The following is a 15,863-nucleotide window of genomic DNA, read 5'->3' on the forward strand; positions in this document are numbered from 1 at the left end:
ACATTGTGATCTGCACTCTGTGAATAATTGATAGCAACAAACAAACACAATCAAAGTGCTTCCTTATCGACACCAGAACGAAAAAGACCATAGAGTTGATTCAGGAGTTACGGGCGCCTTCCACTTTAATCTCGGGTAAACAGAAGCTTTATGAAGTGTCGAGACTTTGTTTTGTACGGCGCATGCACAAGTACATTTATGACTGACATAATGACCTCTGTGGAGTCAGTAGAATATGTTTTTCATCGAGGCTGCGTCTAACATGGTCCTCTGTTCTCTACATAGGGAACGCTATGGGCCCAAGTCAAARGTAGCTCACTATATAGTGAATAGGATGTCATCTCAGACACCTCCAGAGAAAAGAGGCTGGCAGCATTTCTTTGGGAACCAATCAAACTGCTATGAGATTGATACACTACAGAACATCACAATGGTAAAAATCACAAGGGTAATAAATTGGTTGTCTGCTATAGAGACATAAAATATATTGAAGTTCCAGGTGTACCAAGATGTGTAAGGAGAAGTTGCCTCTAGACACTGATCTTGGTTCAGTTTGGCATTTTTCCCACTAATGGTTAGGCTTAGGATTGGGGGAGAGGAAGCTGATCCTAGACATGCACCTAGGGGAAACTTCACCCCGGAGTGTGACAAGAGACGTGTCGACTTCAGCATTACCATGCTACAGATCCTAGTCAGGGAGGATAACATATTGATAGAGACAAGAGAGATGGGTGACAGCTGATCAAAGATCAAACTGAGATGCGGGAGACAGAGACACAAATTGTTCTTATACAGCCCTAGTTCACTATCAAAGCGTGACTGTGATATGTGTTAAGTAAGGGTGTTGAACTCCTGCTGGCTTGATCAATAACATGTTGTACCTAATGGCCTCCTCTACATGATGTAGACTGGTCTTTCACAACATATTCACTCTGCTGTCAAATGTTACAACTGTGCTGCCCAGAGGCACAGATGTTTTTTCTTCTTTTTTATCTCGTTTCTCTCTCTTTCCCTTGAGAGAACCCTAGTCCCTGTTTGTTTCTCTCTCTTTCCCTTGAGAGAACCCTAGCCCCTCAGCCCCTGTTTGTTTCTCTCTCTTTCCCTTGAGAGAACCCTAGCTCCTCAGCCCCTGTTTGTTTCTCTCTCTTTCCCTTGAGAGAACCCTAGTCCCTCAGCCCCTGTTTGTTTCTCTCTCTTTCCCTTGAGAGAACCCTAGCCCCTCAGCCCCTGTTCGTTTCTCGCTCTTTCCCTTGAGAGAACCCTAGCCCCTCAGGCGGGGGGTTGAACTGAGTCATAGAGATGAGCCTCTCATGGGTAATGATCCAGGAGAAACTCTCGGCCATAAGGTGAGAGTCAAGGATGGTTGGAAATGTCAAGAGGCAATGAGGCACGAGACGTTTCCCATGGTCCAGTTTAGATCAATGGAGCTGTCCACTAAACCGGTGCTGAAACAAGGCTCTGCTCCAACACAATTCCTGTCAGTCTCTCAGTGCTAGGAGAGGGAAGCTTCTGAAGCTAAGCAGGGTTGGTCCTGGTCAGCTCCTGGCTGGGAGACCAGATGCTGCTGGAAGTGGTGTTGGAGGGCCAGTAGGAGGCACTCTTTCCTCTGGTCTAAAAAAATATCCCAATGCCCCAGGGCAGTGATTGGGGACACTGCCCTGTGTAGGGTGCCGTCTTTCGGATGGGACGTTAAACAGGTGTCCTGACTCTCTGAGGTCATTAAAGATCCCATGGCACTTATCGTAAGAGTAGGGGTGTTAACCCCGGTGTCCTGGCTAAATTCCCAATCTGGCCCTCAAACCATCACGGTCACCTAATAATCCCCAGTTACAATTGGCTCATTCATCCCCTCCTCTCCCCTGTAACTATTCCCCAGGTCGTTGCTGCAAATGAGAACTTGTTCTCAGTCAACTTACCTGGTAAAATAACGGATAAATAAAAATAAAAAAATAAAAAGGGAGCTGCCCACTAAACCAGTGCTGAAACAAGGCTCTTCTCCAACACAATCCCTGTCAGTCTCTCAGTGCTAGGAGAGGGAGCTGTTCACTAAACCGGTGCTGAAACACAGAGCTGTTGGTTCAGGCTGTCACTCCTACCCTGCTTTAAAACAGCTGAGGATCGCTTGAAATCCTTCATCACTATCCACATTTCTGGACCTGGACATGAGATATAATCACATAAAATGGACACAAAACAATATGCGACTGTTACTGAATTTTTAAAGTCCATTTCAAATCATGATGTTTGGAGTACCAGCACTAAACAGCAGAGGTCTCCCTTATATTAAACTGCCTGGCTCATTAGGTTGAATACACAAGGCAGTTCACACCAGGTAAAGAGATGTCAAAATGTCAGAAGCAGCTTTGATGATACAGATGCCATCATATATCTGCTTGTTAAGTTCACAGACGAACAAACTACAGCATGTTACAGACAGTATGTGGACTATGTTTTGCATATTAATGTATCTTTTGATGTAGCCAGGAGATGTTGCTGAGCTCTGGGACAAATGTTTGTTTATATCCTCTAAGGTTAAAGCAGATGAAACCTCAGAGTCATTTCTCCTTTGGTGAGTGTGTGAACTTTGTTAGTATCCAAATTCTTGACTCTCTGTGTGTGTGTGTGTGTGTGTGTGTGTGTGTGTTGTGTGTTGTGTGTGTGTGTGTGTGTGTGTGTGTGTGTGTGTGGGTGTGTGTGTGTGTTGTGTGTGTGTGTGTTTGTGTACTAGGGTCAAGAGGAGCTATCACCTATCCTTAGAGGGATATCACTGTCCTTGAGAGGAGCTATCACCTGTCCTTAGAGAGGAGCTATCACCTGTCCTTAGAGAGGAGCTATCACCTGTCCTTAGAGAGGAGCTATCACCTGTCCTTAGAGACGACCTATAACCTGTCCTTAGAGAGGAGCTATCACCTGTCCTTGAGAGGACCTACACCTGACCTTAGAGAGGAGCTATCACCTGTCCTTAGAGAGGAGCTATCACCTGATCTTAGAGAGGAGCTATCACCTGACCAAAGAACATTGACACAGCAACAAAATGAACACACCAGACTGGCAACATGTCACTGTGCATGGTGACATGAGACACACACACAGACACACACACACACAAACAAATTACACAAACACACAGATCCATACACAGATGTGGCAATATGTGTTTCCAGCTCGTGAGAAAGCCATACCTTCTGGTAACTCAAATGTGTATGTTTGCTTGCACCAATTCCTGGGAAATGTCCTTAGGATACATACCAAATGACACTCTATTCCCTAATGCACTCCTTTTAAGTAGTGGTCTCATAAGGCTCCGGTCAAAAGTAGTGCACTATATAGGGAATAGGGTGCCATTTGGGATACAGTTACAGCCTTAGTCTCTGCATTGGCTTTGCATGATTAATGGATCACCTTGCAGACTGGTGACCGTATCTGCTGCTGCTTGTCACCTGAAGCAGCGGGATGCATTTGGAGAGGGCCGTAACAGAGAGGAAGGACCCAACAGAGAGAGAGGACCGCAACAGAGAGGAGAGGACCCCAACAGAGAGGAGAGGACCCAACAGAGAGGAGAGGACCGCAACAGAGAGGAGAGGACCCAACAGAGAGGAAGAGGACCGCAACAGAGAGGAGAGGACCCAACAGAGAGGAGAGGACCGCCAACAGAGAGGAGAGGACCCAACAGAGAGGAGAGGACCGCAACAGAAGAGGAGAGGACCCCAACAGAGAGGAGAGGACCCAACAGAGAGGAGAGGACCCCAACAGAGAGGAGAGGACCCAACAGAGAGGAGAGGACCGCAACAGAGAGGAGAGACCGCAACAGAGAGGAGAGACCGCCAACAGAGAGGAGAGGACCGCAACAGAGAGGAAGGACCCAAGAGAGGAGAGGACCCAACAGAAGGAGAGGACCGCAACAGAGAGGAGAGGACCAAACAGAGAGGAGAGGACCCAACAGAGAGGAGAGGACCGCAACAGAGAGGAGAGGACCGCAACAGAGAGGAGAGGACCCAACAGAGAGGAGAGGACCCCAACAGAGAGGAGAGGACCCAACAAGAGAGGAGAGGACCGCAACAGAGAGGAGAGGACCGCAACAGAGAGGAGAGGACCCAACAGAGAGAGAGAGGACCCAACAGAGAGGAGAGGACCCAAAAGAGAGGAGAGACCCCAACAGAGAGGAGAGGACCGCAACAGAGAGGAAGAGGACCCCACAGAGAGGAGAGGACCGCAACAGAGAGGAGAGGACCGCAACAGAGAGGAGAGGACCCAACAGAGAGGAGAGACCCCAACAGAGAGGAGAGGACCCCAACAGAGAGGAGAGGACCCAACAGAGAGGAGAGGACCCAACAAGAGAGAGAGGACCGCAACAGAGAGGAGAGGACCCAACAGAGAGGAGAGGACCCAACGAGAGGAGAGACCCCAACAGAGAGGAGAGGACCCCAACAGAGAGGAGAGGACCGCAACAGAGAGGAGAGGACCCCAACAGAGAGGAGAGGACCCAACAAGAGAGGAGAGGACCCCAACAGAGAGGAGAGACCAACAGAGAGGAGAGGACCCAACAGAGAGGAGAGGACCCAACAGAGAGGAGAGGACCCCAACAGAGAGGAGAGGACCCAACAGAGAGGAGAGGACCGCAACAGAGAGGAAGGACCCAACAGAGAGGAGAGGACCGCAACAGAGAGGAGAGGACCCGCAACGAGAGAGAGGACCGCAACAGAGAGGAGAGGACCCAACAGAGAGGAGAGGACCGCAACAGAGAGGAGAGGACCGCAACAGAGAGGAGAGGACCCAACAGAGAGGAGAGGACCCAACAGAGAGGAGAGGACCGCACGAGAGAGAGGACGCCAACAGAGAGGAGAGGACCCCAACAGAGAGGAGAGGACCCCAACAGAGGGAGAGGACCGCAACAGAGAGGAGGAGACCAACAGAGAGGAGAGGACCCCAACAGAGAGGAGAGGACCCAACAGAGAGGAGAGGACCCCAACAGAGAGGAGAGGACCGCAACAGAGAGGAGAGGACCGCAACAGAGAGGAGAGGACCCAACAGAGAGGAGAGGACCGCAACAGAGAGGAGAGGACCCCAACAGAGAGGAGAGGACCGCAACAGAGAGGACTGCAACTGAGAGGAGAGGACCGCAACAGAGAGGAGAGGACCGCAACAGGAGACTTCAGGGGAAGATAAGCTTTTCACACAGTGGAGTGAATCACCCACAGCTAGCTCTCTATCTACTCTCTCTGTCTGTCTGTCTCTACCTTCTCTCTCTATCTACTCTCTCTGTCTGTCTCTACCTCTCTCTCGGTCTCTGTCTCTTGGACTATGTCTGTCTCTCTCGGTCTCTGTCTTTCTCTCTCTCTCACTCTCTCTTTATCTCTACTTTCTACCCTCCCTCTTACTACCTCTATCTCTCTCTCTCCAGCTCTACTCTCTCTCTCTCCCAGTTTCTACTCTGTCTCTCTCTCTCTCCAGCTCTACTCTCTCTCTCTCCCAGTTTCTACTCTGTCTCTCTCTCTCTCTCTCTTCACCCCATACGAATTATAGTCAGACCAGCTTATTTAATCACCAACTATGAGGCAGAAAGTGCATCAACTCCTCAAGTAAATTATTCAATATTTGCATTGCTTTATTGTAATAAATCTCTGGCACATCTATGAGCCAATTCCAATTTAATCTTCAGAATAACTGTCAATTCATGCACGGGTATAAATTCCATAAATCCTCCACACACTGCGATTTGTTAGAAAGCCGGTGTTTTGGTGAACTGTTTTCTAAATTTGCCATCGCATTGTGCCCTGCCATTGTGCGTTTCCGTTTTTTCATGCAAGAGCTCTTCAGCGCAGAGCAGGGTTATTTTGTGTAGAAATTGGGTCATTCATTTTATGTCACAGATTTATAATGTGTTCTGATGCACTTTTATAATTGTGTTTCAGTGCCTCAGTCTGAGTGTTTTATCTAGAAACGATGTGCCCTTGTCTGGTTTGGTCTGGTTCCCCTTCGCAAAAGGTTCACTTTAACATAGCTGTTCTCTGGTGTGCTCTATAAGGTCTCAAAAGAACAACGTTCGCCTCTGCATCACCACTGGCCCCCCCCACACACACACACACACACACACACACACACACACACCCACACCCACACCCACATTCACATTCACATTCAGGTGATAAAGAGAGACAGACTAATTGGCTTTCTAGCTGACTGACCCTAAAAGCAGGAGAAAGCGAGTTGAGATGAAATAAGGTGGACTGTCTGGGCCGTGGCCACCCCGAGACGATGAAAGCCCAGGAGAGAACAAGAGGCATTTGCATAGACAAAATGGCCACTGACACACACAGGCGAGTAGCAGAGGAACCGTGAGTTGAAAACGTCCTCTTTCACCGCTGCCAAGATTGAAGGAAGTCTTGGAGCCTCTCTGCGGGCCCTCAACCTGTCAGTCCTGTGACGAGGGAGATTTTGTTTGGTCGGTTAATAGAGGAAAGCACGTTGAAGAGGAGGTTATAGAAGCCACGTGCCCCAAATGAAAAACAGCAGGAACTTAATTGAAGCAGGTAGGAACTAAAGTGAGAACCCCCGTGSCAGCGTTTTATTTTCCACAGAGGCAGCGACACAGATTTAATGCAATCACCGAGTCGGTGGGTCATAATTATCACGAGATGGATGGCTGCTCACTGTTGCAATGCATCTCGGGTGCCATAAAGGCCGCAAAATAAATATCCTCTAGCTTGCGGTACAGGATTCCGCCTCAGCTGTTGCCGACTCCCGCCAAAATTAAAACTGTGGTGCGTATCAGGGTGTGAGAGCAGCTATGGTGGAATCCAAAACAGAACAGGGAAGATAGTCTCTCTCAGAGTGGAAATCCTGGAGAGTTCCRGGAAGTATGGGCCTGCAGTGCTGTTAATGTGCACGTGGGATGAAGACCTGCGCACAATGTAGAGTTAAAAAATATATAATATATATTTTACCTTTATTTAACTAGGCAAGTCAGTTAAAGAACAAATTCTTATTTTCAATGACGCCCTGACCTTAGATATCTCTGTTTTTCTATATATTTTGGTTAGGTCAGGGTGTGACTAGGGTGGGTACGCTAGTTTTGTATGTCTAGGGTTTTTGTATGTCTAGGGTTTGTATTGTCTAGGGGTTTTGTATGTCTATGGTGGCCTGATATGGTTCCCAATCAGAGACAGCTGTTTATCGTTGTCTCTGATTGGGGATCATATTTAGGCAGCCATTTCCTCGTTTATGTTGTGGGATCTTGTCTACATTGAGTTGCCTGAGTGCACACCTGTAGCGTCACGTTTCGTTTGGTTGTTTGTTGTTTTGTTAGGTGAGTTTCAGTTGATTAATATTATGTGGAACTCTACTCACGCTGTGCCTTGGTCTCATCTTTACGACGATCGTGACACTTGTTCAGGTGCAGAACGACAGATTTTTACAAGTCCGGTTACTAGTCCAACGCTCTAACCACTAGGCTACCTACCGGCCCAGAGTACAGCAGGACTGTGACTAGCAGCCCTTTCACAGAAATAAAATATCCTGCAGGCACTACAGCTGTGAGTTGTGCAGGTGTGGAGGATCGTCATCCATCGTTGTTCCACTGTAGCTCCACGATGTGTCTTGGGAGGCTTTCATCTGTGAACCACCACTGTCTGCTGTATAGATTTACACATAATGGACACTCCTCTCTAGCAGGAAATCAACACTGAATATGGCTCAGTTTCATGCCTCGATTGTTCCATCTCATGAAACACACTTGTAGGCTGCATAGGGACAATAAATGATGAGTAACAYGGAAGTCAACAGGTATAATACATTATAATTTAGCTGTGAGCATGAATAAACCTTCATAATACTTTACATAATACTTGGCAAGTTGTACATGTTTTGATGTAAATAACATTTGACTGCATCAATGTATTTGAGTGTACTTTAATATCTTTGAGTGGTTCATGTGAATATATTGTGTTCTATTATCTATCTGTCCAATGTGTTGTGGTCTGGTCTTAATGATGACTACGTCTCAAATGGCCATTCCCTCTGTAGTGCACAACACTCTGGTCAAAGGCAGTTCACCATAGGGAATAGGGTGCCATTTGAGACACACTAGAGTGAAACAGAGCAGCCTCCATAATGGTCTGCTCTTGGCCTGTATAACTGGCCTAAACCAGGAACAGCCTCCCTTCCGCCTCACACCTTCAGCAAAGCACCGATAATCACAGCGCAAATGAGCCTGCTGTAACCCACATACTCCCCTGACGGAACTGCAGCCACAGCGCCGCAATCCACATCACTCCCCCTATCGCTAGGATTTCATTTCCAATTCCAGAAACATACTATCGTATAAAGACCCGCCGTCGTTTATTATTGTGCATCGTGTTTATGAACATTGTTTTTTTTTAAGGAAACGTAACGGGTAATGGGCTCTCTCTCTCTCTCCTTTTTCACATAGGGAATAATATGAGTATTCATTTGCCATTACGTGTCCTTTGTTATGCTGTAGCAAAGCGTCTTGTGAAAGGCAGTCTGGGAGATGGGGATATTACACATATTACACTCCAGAGCTGCGGCAGGCAGCCTAAGCCTCATCTCTCTGGGAAATTGCCTCAGATGAAGGAGATGCTCAAGTCTGATGCTGTTTGATCAACAAGACCGTTTGCCCTCATCCAAGCAAACACAATACAAAACTATAACCTACTCTAAACATGGCCTGGGCTACTGCAGTAGAAGTCCCATATGGACGACGAAGATAATAATAAAAAGATGGAAGAGAGACTGGGAGTATTCTCAAACCCTGACACTGGAGGACCTTCGGGACAATGGTTGATACTTTGTGATATTACAGTACACCAGGGTCCCCCAACTGGCGGTCCGTGGGCCAAATTTGGTCCGTGGCTGGTTTTATTTGATCCCTCAAGTTTTCTGAGCAAAAATAAATAAATAAATATATATATATATCATTTTCATTGTTGGACATAAAAGACTGTAAAAACACAAGGAAATGAGCTCCAAGTGATTTTTATTTGAATAAATCTGTTCCCAAGTATTACCACACATAGTAGAGAGACACGTGATCATATCATATCACATATCATATGTAAGCAAGGTATTAAATGATTATGTTTTAGTCAAACATTATACCTGTTTGGGCTTCTTGCAGTCAATATGCAGTCTACAAACTATTTGTTATTACAAACTKGGTGGATCGAGCCCTGAATGGTGATAGCAGTCCGTAACCACGGGTATGACAAAACATTTATTCTTACTGCTCTAATTACGTTGGTAACCAGTTTATGATAGCAATAAGGGGACAACAGCTAAGGGCTGTGTCAAGGCACTTCGCGTTGTGTTGTGCATAAGAACAGCCCTTAACCGTGGTATATTGGCCATTTACCACACCCCCTCAGTGCTTATTGCTTAATTATGTTCCGTCCTCCTGACCATTGTCGTGGCAATTTCCTGTATTACCAAATGAGGAGAGTTACAAACCACACACCAGTCAGAGTTATACTTAAAACTCATCTTTAATAATATGAGCTTTACCATAGCCCTGTGACTTTCAACAATTCACTATCTATAATGAATTGTTGTGAGTCCCAACATAATGGCAACTGAGATCTTTTATAGCAAAGACACACCCCTCTCAACTTACATGACGAACCACAGATCTTTAGGAACTCTTCACAAAGGGCCTTTTACTTGAGAAAGGAGTATCCCATAGCCAGATAGCATTAGCTATAAATTATCGCTCCGTTTGGTCTCTAAAACAAGGTTCTAATCTCGTTCCTGGTACTTCACAGTACCAAAACATTACCTTTACTATCTGGAATGCTCTTTAGGATGTATTGGCCAAAGACATTGTAAAAGACAAGCCTGACCTCTCCCCTCTCTGAGCCCCAAGTGACTGAGCCCTAGCTGAGAAGGGAAAAGTGCAACTGTCAACAGTATAGTCCAAAGGGATACATTCTAATGACAAGTATCTCACATAAGCATATTGTGTAAATAAAACATCTTATTTATCTATGTTACCCAACTAATTCTGATTCATCCGCCGCACCATCCACTCAAGAAAATAGTCGGCCCGCGACTGAAATCAAGTTGATGATCCCTGCAGTTACACGATTTGTTTTGTAAACCAAGTGGTATAGACCGCAGACCGGCTGATTGTTTGTAAACACCAGTGGTATAAACCCAGACACGGCTGATTGTTTGTAAACACCAGTGGTATAAACCCAGACACGGCTGATTGTTTGTAAACACGGCTGTAAACTGCAGACATCGCCTATCCCATTGTTTGCCTATTAACCTCTTCCTATATCCCTTCACAGTAGGTTTGCATGTGTGCACGTCTCTCTCCCCTTGGCAGGCACTGCTATCTCCTTGTGCCAGCATGTCTCTCTGGGGTTACTGTAGAGGGCATCGCTGTTGGGCAGCTGAAAGATGGGCATCTCCACAGGGGGTGTGGGGGGGGGGGCATGGTTACTGGGCACACACTGACCTTCTCTGTGTTTGAGGGGTGTTGGCACAGTCTGACACCATAATCACTGGTGCCTTGGAAGCAGGTCCAAGTTGTAATCGCACTACCCAGGAACCGTGCCCACCGGTGTGGTCAGCTTGAGGCAGACGCTTCTATCCAAAATGACTTTCTGTCATGTGTGCATACATTTTTTGTATGGGTGGCCCCAGCGTTGCAAGTGCCATTCTCTACCAACTGAGCCACAGAGAACCACTACATGTATCCGGATAGGTCTAATTGGCTTCTGAAGACTGCAGTTTCTCCACTGATGATTGTGTTATAGAAACTGCTCACACAGTAATGACAATGCTTTGGATCTAACGTAATTTGAAAACGTTATTGTACACTGTGTTAAGGGATCTACTGAGGGGGATAATATAACCTTTATGTTGATTTGTAGGATGAACAACCAGATCATCATTATTATTATAGAATAATAGAATATTGTGCCATTAAACAATAGCTGTGGTTTATATTTCCTTAGAGAGAACCTTGGGATGTGACCAAGTTTTATTTAATTATGTTGTTCTTTTTCAAATAAGATAATAAAAGGATGACAGATTCTATGAGGGGGCTTTGTGAAATTACATATCCGTGATTTACTGATACTAGCAAGGGCAGTGTGTGGGTTTCTGTTTYATTTCAAATGATCTCATTGTTTCCATGCACCTGCAACAAGATAGCTCAGATGTGTGTGCCTTTCTGAATTGTTTAAACACAATCAAAAAGCTCCTCTCTGACAGAGCGAACCACGGAGAATCAACCTCCCAGCAACAGCATAGTCCAACACTCAGTCTTCAGTGCGTCGGTGAGATATATACCAAAGTGTCACACGTAACAAATGCAATTTCACAGAGGCAGAGATGAGCATTAAAGGTTTGTGCATTTCAATGGCCGCCTCCCTCAAAGTAAACATCCCCATTTATCTCTGCAATGCCTCTGCTGCCTTTACTCACCGTAGTTCACACGGAACTCTTAATTCCCTGTGATGCCAGGGGCCTTTTTAGGTTCAGCCCTGGCCTCTTTTTAGGCCTAAAAGTAGTTAAGGATGCAGAGGACACGAGAGGAGTGAAAAGCAGGAGAGAGAGAGAGAGATTGCCATCGAGGGGCTACGGAGTGGGGATGTCACTGTGGTTCACTACAGGCCTCTGAGCTGTGAGGTCTGATGTAATAAACGAGAGCAATGCAATAAGAAGATTTACGGAGGACATTTAGGAGGGGTGACAGGCACGACAGAGCAGAGAGAGAGAGCACCAGCACAGTATGGATCCACGTCCACTCTTATTGTGACAAACGACAGCGTGACAAGAGATATTCAGAGGCTGGGCTTCAAAAGATGTTAGTGACACCAATCATCAATGGGTGTATAAGCCAGGGAGAGTCTGTACTATAGATAGCAGGCTAGGAGCAGACAAAACCTGCAGTTGACTGACACAACACTGAAATAGGGAGCTCAAAACCCCAACTGTTCTCCCTATCTCCACTGAGTGTACAAAWCATTAGAGACCTACTCTTTCATGACACAGACTGACCAGGTGAATGCTATGATCCCTTATTGATGTCACCTGTTAAATCCACTTTTATCCGAGTAGATGAAGGGAAGGAGATAGGTTAAAGAAGGATTTTTAAGCCTTGAGACAATTGAGACGTGGATTGTGTATGTGTGTCACTGAGAGGAGAAGACAAAAGATTTAAGTGCCTTTGAACGGCGCATGGTAGTAGACGCCAGGCACACCGGTTTGTGTCACTCAGAGGGGAAGACAAAAGATTTAAGTGCCTTTGAACGGCGCATGGTAGTAGACGCCAGGCACACCGGTTTGTGTCATGAACTGCAACGCTGTTGGGTTTTTTCTTGCTCAACAGTTTCCCATGTGTATCAAGAACGGCCCACCACCTAAAGAACATCCAGACAACTTGACACAACTGTAGGAACTATTGGAGTCAACATGGGCCTTTCAACACTTTGTAGAGTCCATGCCTCGACAAATTGAGGCTGTTCTGAGGGCAAACTGGGGTGAAACACTATTAGGAAGGCGTTCTTAATGTTTTGTACACTCATTGTATAAAGACACGTATTTAATGACATACTGGAGAGAGAGAGACTCACTTCCTCACACACACAGAACAGGCTCACCTTTCAATTGGAAACACACTCAAATACTCACGCGAYTGGGATTAGTTGGTTGGTGTCACGGAGTGCTTTGGCCAGGCGGTTTGAGTCCAGTTTCATATACACAGAGTACAAAACATTACGAACACCATGCCAATATATATATATATATCTTTTTTTGCCCTCAGAACAGCCTTAATAGGTTGGGGGCATGGACTCTACAAGGTGTCGAAAGCTTTCCACAGGATTGCTAGCCCATGTTGACTCCAATGTTTCCCACAGTTGTGTCAAGTTGTCTGGATGTCCAATGGGGGGGTTCAAAAGGCATTTTAAACCTTTAGTCTTTCCCATTCACCCTCAATGGCACACATACACAATCAATGTCTCAATTGTCTCAAGGCTTAAAAATCATTCTTTAACCTGTCTCCTCTCCTTCATCTACTCGGATCGAAGTGGATTTAACAGGTGACATCAATGTGGGATCATAGCTTTCACCTGGATTCACCTGGTCAGGAAAGAGCCAGCTTCGTCTCATAGTCTAGACATAGCATATAGTAAAAGTAAATACGGGACACTCAAATTAGTATGATATGTTACGTTTGGTATGGTTACATAAGACAGATGTTTACTTCAGGCAAAAACGAAAGTAGGGTAGTTGATCGGAGTAGAAGGGTGGGTGTATAATGAGAAAGTTYAGCAACCCAAAGGTTGTGAGTTCAAATCTCATCACCAACAACTTTAGMATTTTATCAACTTTTCAACCACTTACTACTTTTTTAGCTACTTAGCAGCTACTTAGCATGTTAGCTAACCCTTCCCCCAACCCTAACCTTTTAACCTAACTCCTAAACTTAACCCTAACCTTTAGCCTAGCTAACGTTAGCCAGCTAGCTAACTAGCTAAAGTTGGTAACATATCATACATTCTGCAAATTTGTTACATATATTACGTTTTGCAAATTCGTAAAATATTGTACGTTTTGCAAATTCCTAACATAAAATACAAATTGTAATCCGTAACATATCAAACGAAATGGGTGATGGACATCCACAAATGAATACATACCATATGAAATATAACATATCATACTAAATGGGAGTGTCTCGGATTTATGTACAGAATAATACGAAAATGTTCTGAGACCAGGTGGAAAGAGCAGGTGTTCTTTATGCTTCGTACACTCAGTGCATGTTGACAATATGAATGTAAATGTTGATAAACTGCCAGACAAACCTAGGCTACGTTCAGTAGTAAAACGTTGTCAAGCTTTGCAGAAAGAAATATAGTATGTGAAGAAAAACATGCCTCTGACAGRAATCACATTGGTTATATTCATGGCATTATTATCTGCAACATTGTACAAAGCTTGTCCACTGAACGTAGCCCTCGAGGCAGCAGCGTGACTTGTTGCTCGTTGGTGGTATGCTTCACTGTATCAACAGTGCATTCATTGGTTGAGTCGTTTAATGAGGGTCTCCTCCTCCACTTCACTCTCAACGCCAGTAGCTATCTCGAGAGCTAATGGAGGGTGTCTGCAGCTCTAATGAATAGGGGAGAGCAGCCAACCCTGCGGGATAAAGCCATCCAAACATAATTAGCGATAACCCAACACCCAAACGAAAGAAACTCTAGTAGATTGGTTCAATGTCACCAAAGTCAACAGCACCGCACGCCGAGCTTCTCTTCTAATTTTTTATGAGTAAATAATACAGAGTGAAAATAATTTATTAAAACAACTATTGTGGTGGAGAGACCACCTGACATAGTATTATTTTTTTTTGTTGGTTCTCTCATTTCTCTACATTGTGAACCCTGTAAATGTTTTAAAAAATAACCTTAAATCGACTTACATGAATATTAACAGGGCTTATCTATGTACAATATACATAATATAACATCATGTCACCAGTGTGTAAATACAGTCAGGTTCTTTATAAAAACTTTCTAAATAATAAGTCCTTGTTATCCAATTTCACAAAACATCAAATAAAAGGTGAACAATATGAGAGCTAAAAGTCAACGAAGTGTCCTGGACTTTGTGGTCAGTTAAGAAACATAAATGACTGAGACTCTTGTGATGATCTGTCCACTACAAGAGAATAGATCATTGTTCTTCAGTTGTGTACACAATTGTTCAGAACTCAAAACCACAACTTTGTCCTTAAACCTTCAGCTCCCCTTTCTATTCCCAATCCTTGTCCTGCGAGCAGTATGTTGATCTAGCCCAAAGCTGCAATAATTAAAGCTGAACCCACCAACATGTAAACCGTACAGGAAATTATCCAGAATTATTACACTTCGTATTAAACACATCGTGGAATCAGGTGCAAACGCTGTGGAGATACAGGCTGGCTGGCTGTGGAGATGCAGGCTGGGGGGATACAGGCTGGGAGGCTTGGGGGCTGGCTGTGGAGATACAGGCAGGCTGGCTGTGGAGATGCAGGCTGGGGGGATACAGGCTGGGAGGCTTGGGGGTTGGCTGTGGAGATACAGGCTGATGGGCTGGCTAGGGACACGACACAAACACACACACACACACACACACACACACACATCACACACACACACACACACACACACACAACACCGCCAGCCAGTCTACCAGTCTACCAGTCATTCAAGTCCAGTCTACCAGTCATTCAGTCAGTCATTTAGCCAGCCAGTCAGTCAGTCTGCCAGCCAGCCAGCCAGCTAGTCATGTCTGCCAGTCAGTCTGCCAGTCAGTCTGCCTGTCAGTCAGTCAGTCTGGCACTCAGCAGCCAGTCAGCGCAAACACCTTAGATCAGCACTAAATGAGCGTTGGCTGACAGCTGCTTATGCCCACACACACACACTGCTATTACACCCTAACATGGAGACACTCCACTCCCCTCTCAGCTCTAACACCACAGGGAATTAACTAATGTGAACGTTACAGTTTTGTCAGCATAGCTGAACATGGCCAATCCATGCTGGCTCATTGCACTGACAATGTGACTGACATTCTTCTCATATTTTGCCAAAATCCTGTCAAAGATCCAACTCCTGATTTTCTGACACACAGACAGTCAGTCCCATTTAAGGGAGTTTCATTCATTAACCTTTTTAATTATTGCATGCTTTTTAAAGATTAATATACACATTTAAGTGGGGGGGGGGGGGGGGGGCTTTTGTAACAGTGAAAAGTGGGTGTCTTTATAAGAACAGATGTCTGCCTACACCTGACACTTTTTTTTTATATGTGGATATCGTAAACTGGGACGATTCACCAGGGAAGGTATC

The 15,863-nt window shown here is 45.3% G+C and overlaps 1 protein-coding gene across 1 annotated transcript in view; it reads left to right on the forward strand.

Annotated features, from left to right (window-relative positions):
* The first annotated feature begins 1,317 nt into the window (after positions 1 to 1,317).
* The window catches only part of LOC139028766 (uncharacterized), an 18,766-nt gene continuing 4,220 nt past the window's right edge, over positions 1,318 to 15,863 (forward strand). The window contains exon 1 of the mRNA XM_070446862.1: positions 1,318 to 1,346. Within this exon, the coding sequence (XP_070302963.1) occupies positions 1,318 to 1,346 (29 nt within the window). The remainder of the gene's footprint in view (positions 1,347 to 15,863) is intronic.

The sequence above is a fragment of the Salvelinus sp. IW2-2015 genome, linkage group LG15 (assembly GCF_002910315.2).
Source record: "Salvelinus sp. IW2-2015 linkage group LG15, ASM291031v2, whole genome shotgun sequence".
Classification (NCBI taxonomy): Eukaryota; Metazoa; Chordata; class Actinopteri; order Salmoniformes; family Salmonidae; genus Salvelinus; species Salvelinus sp. IW2-2015.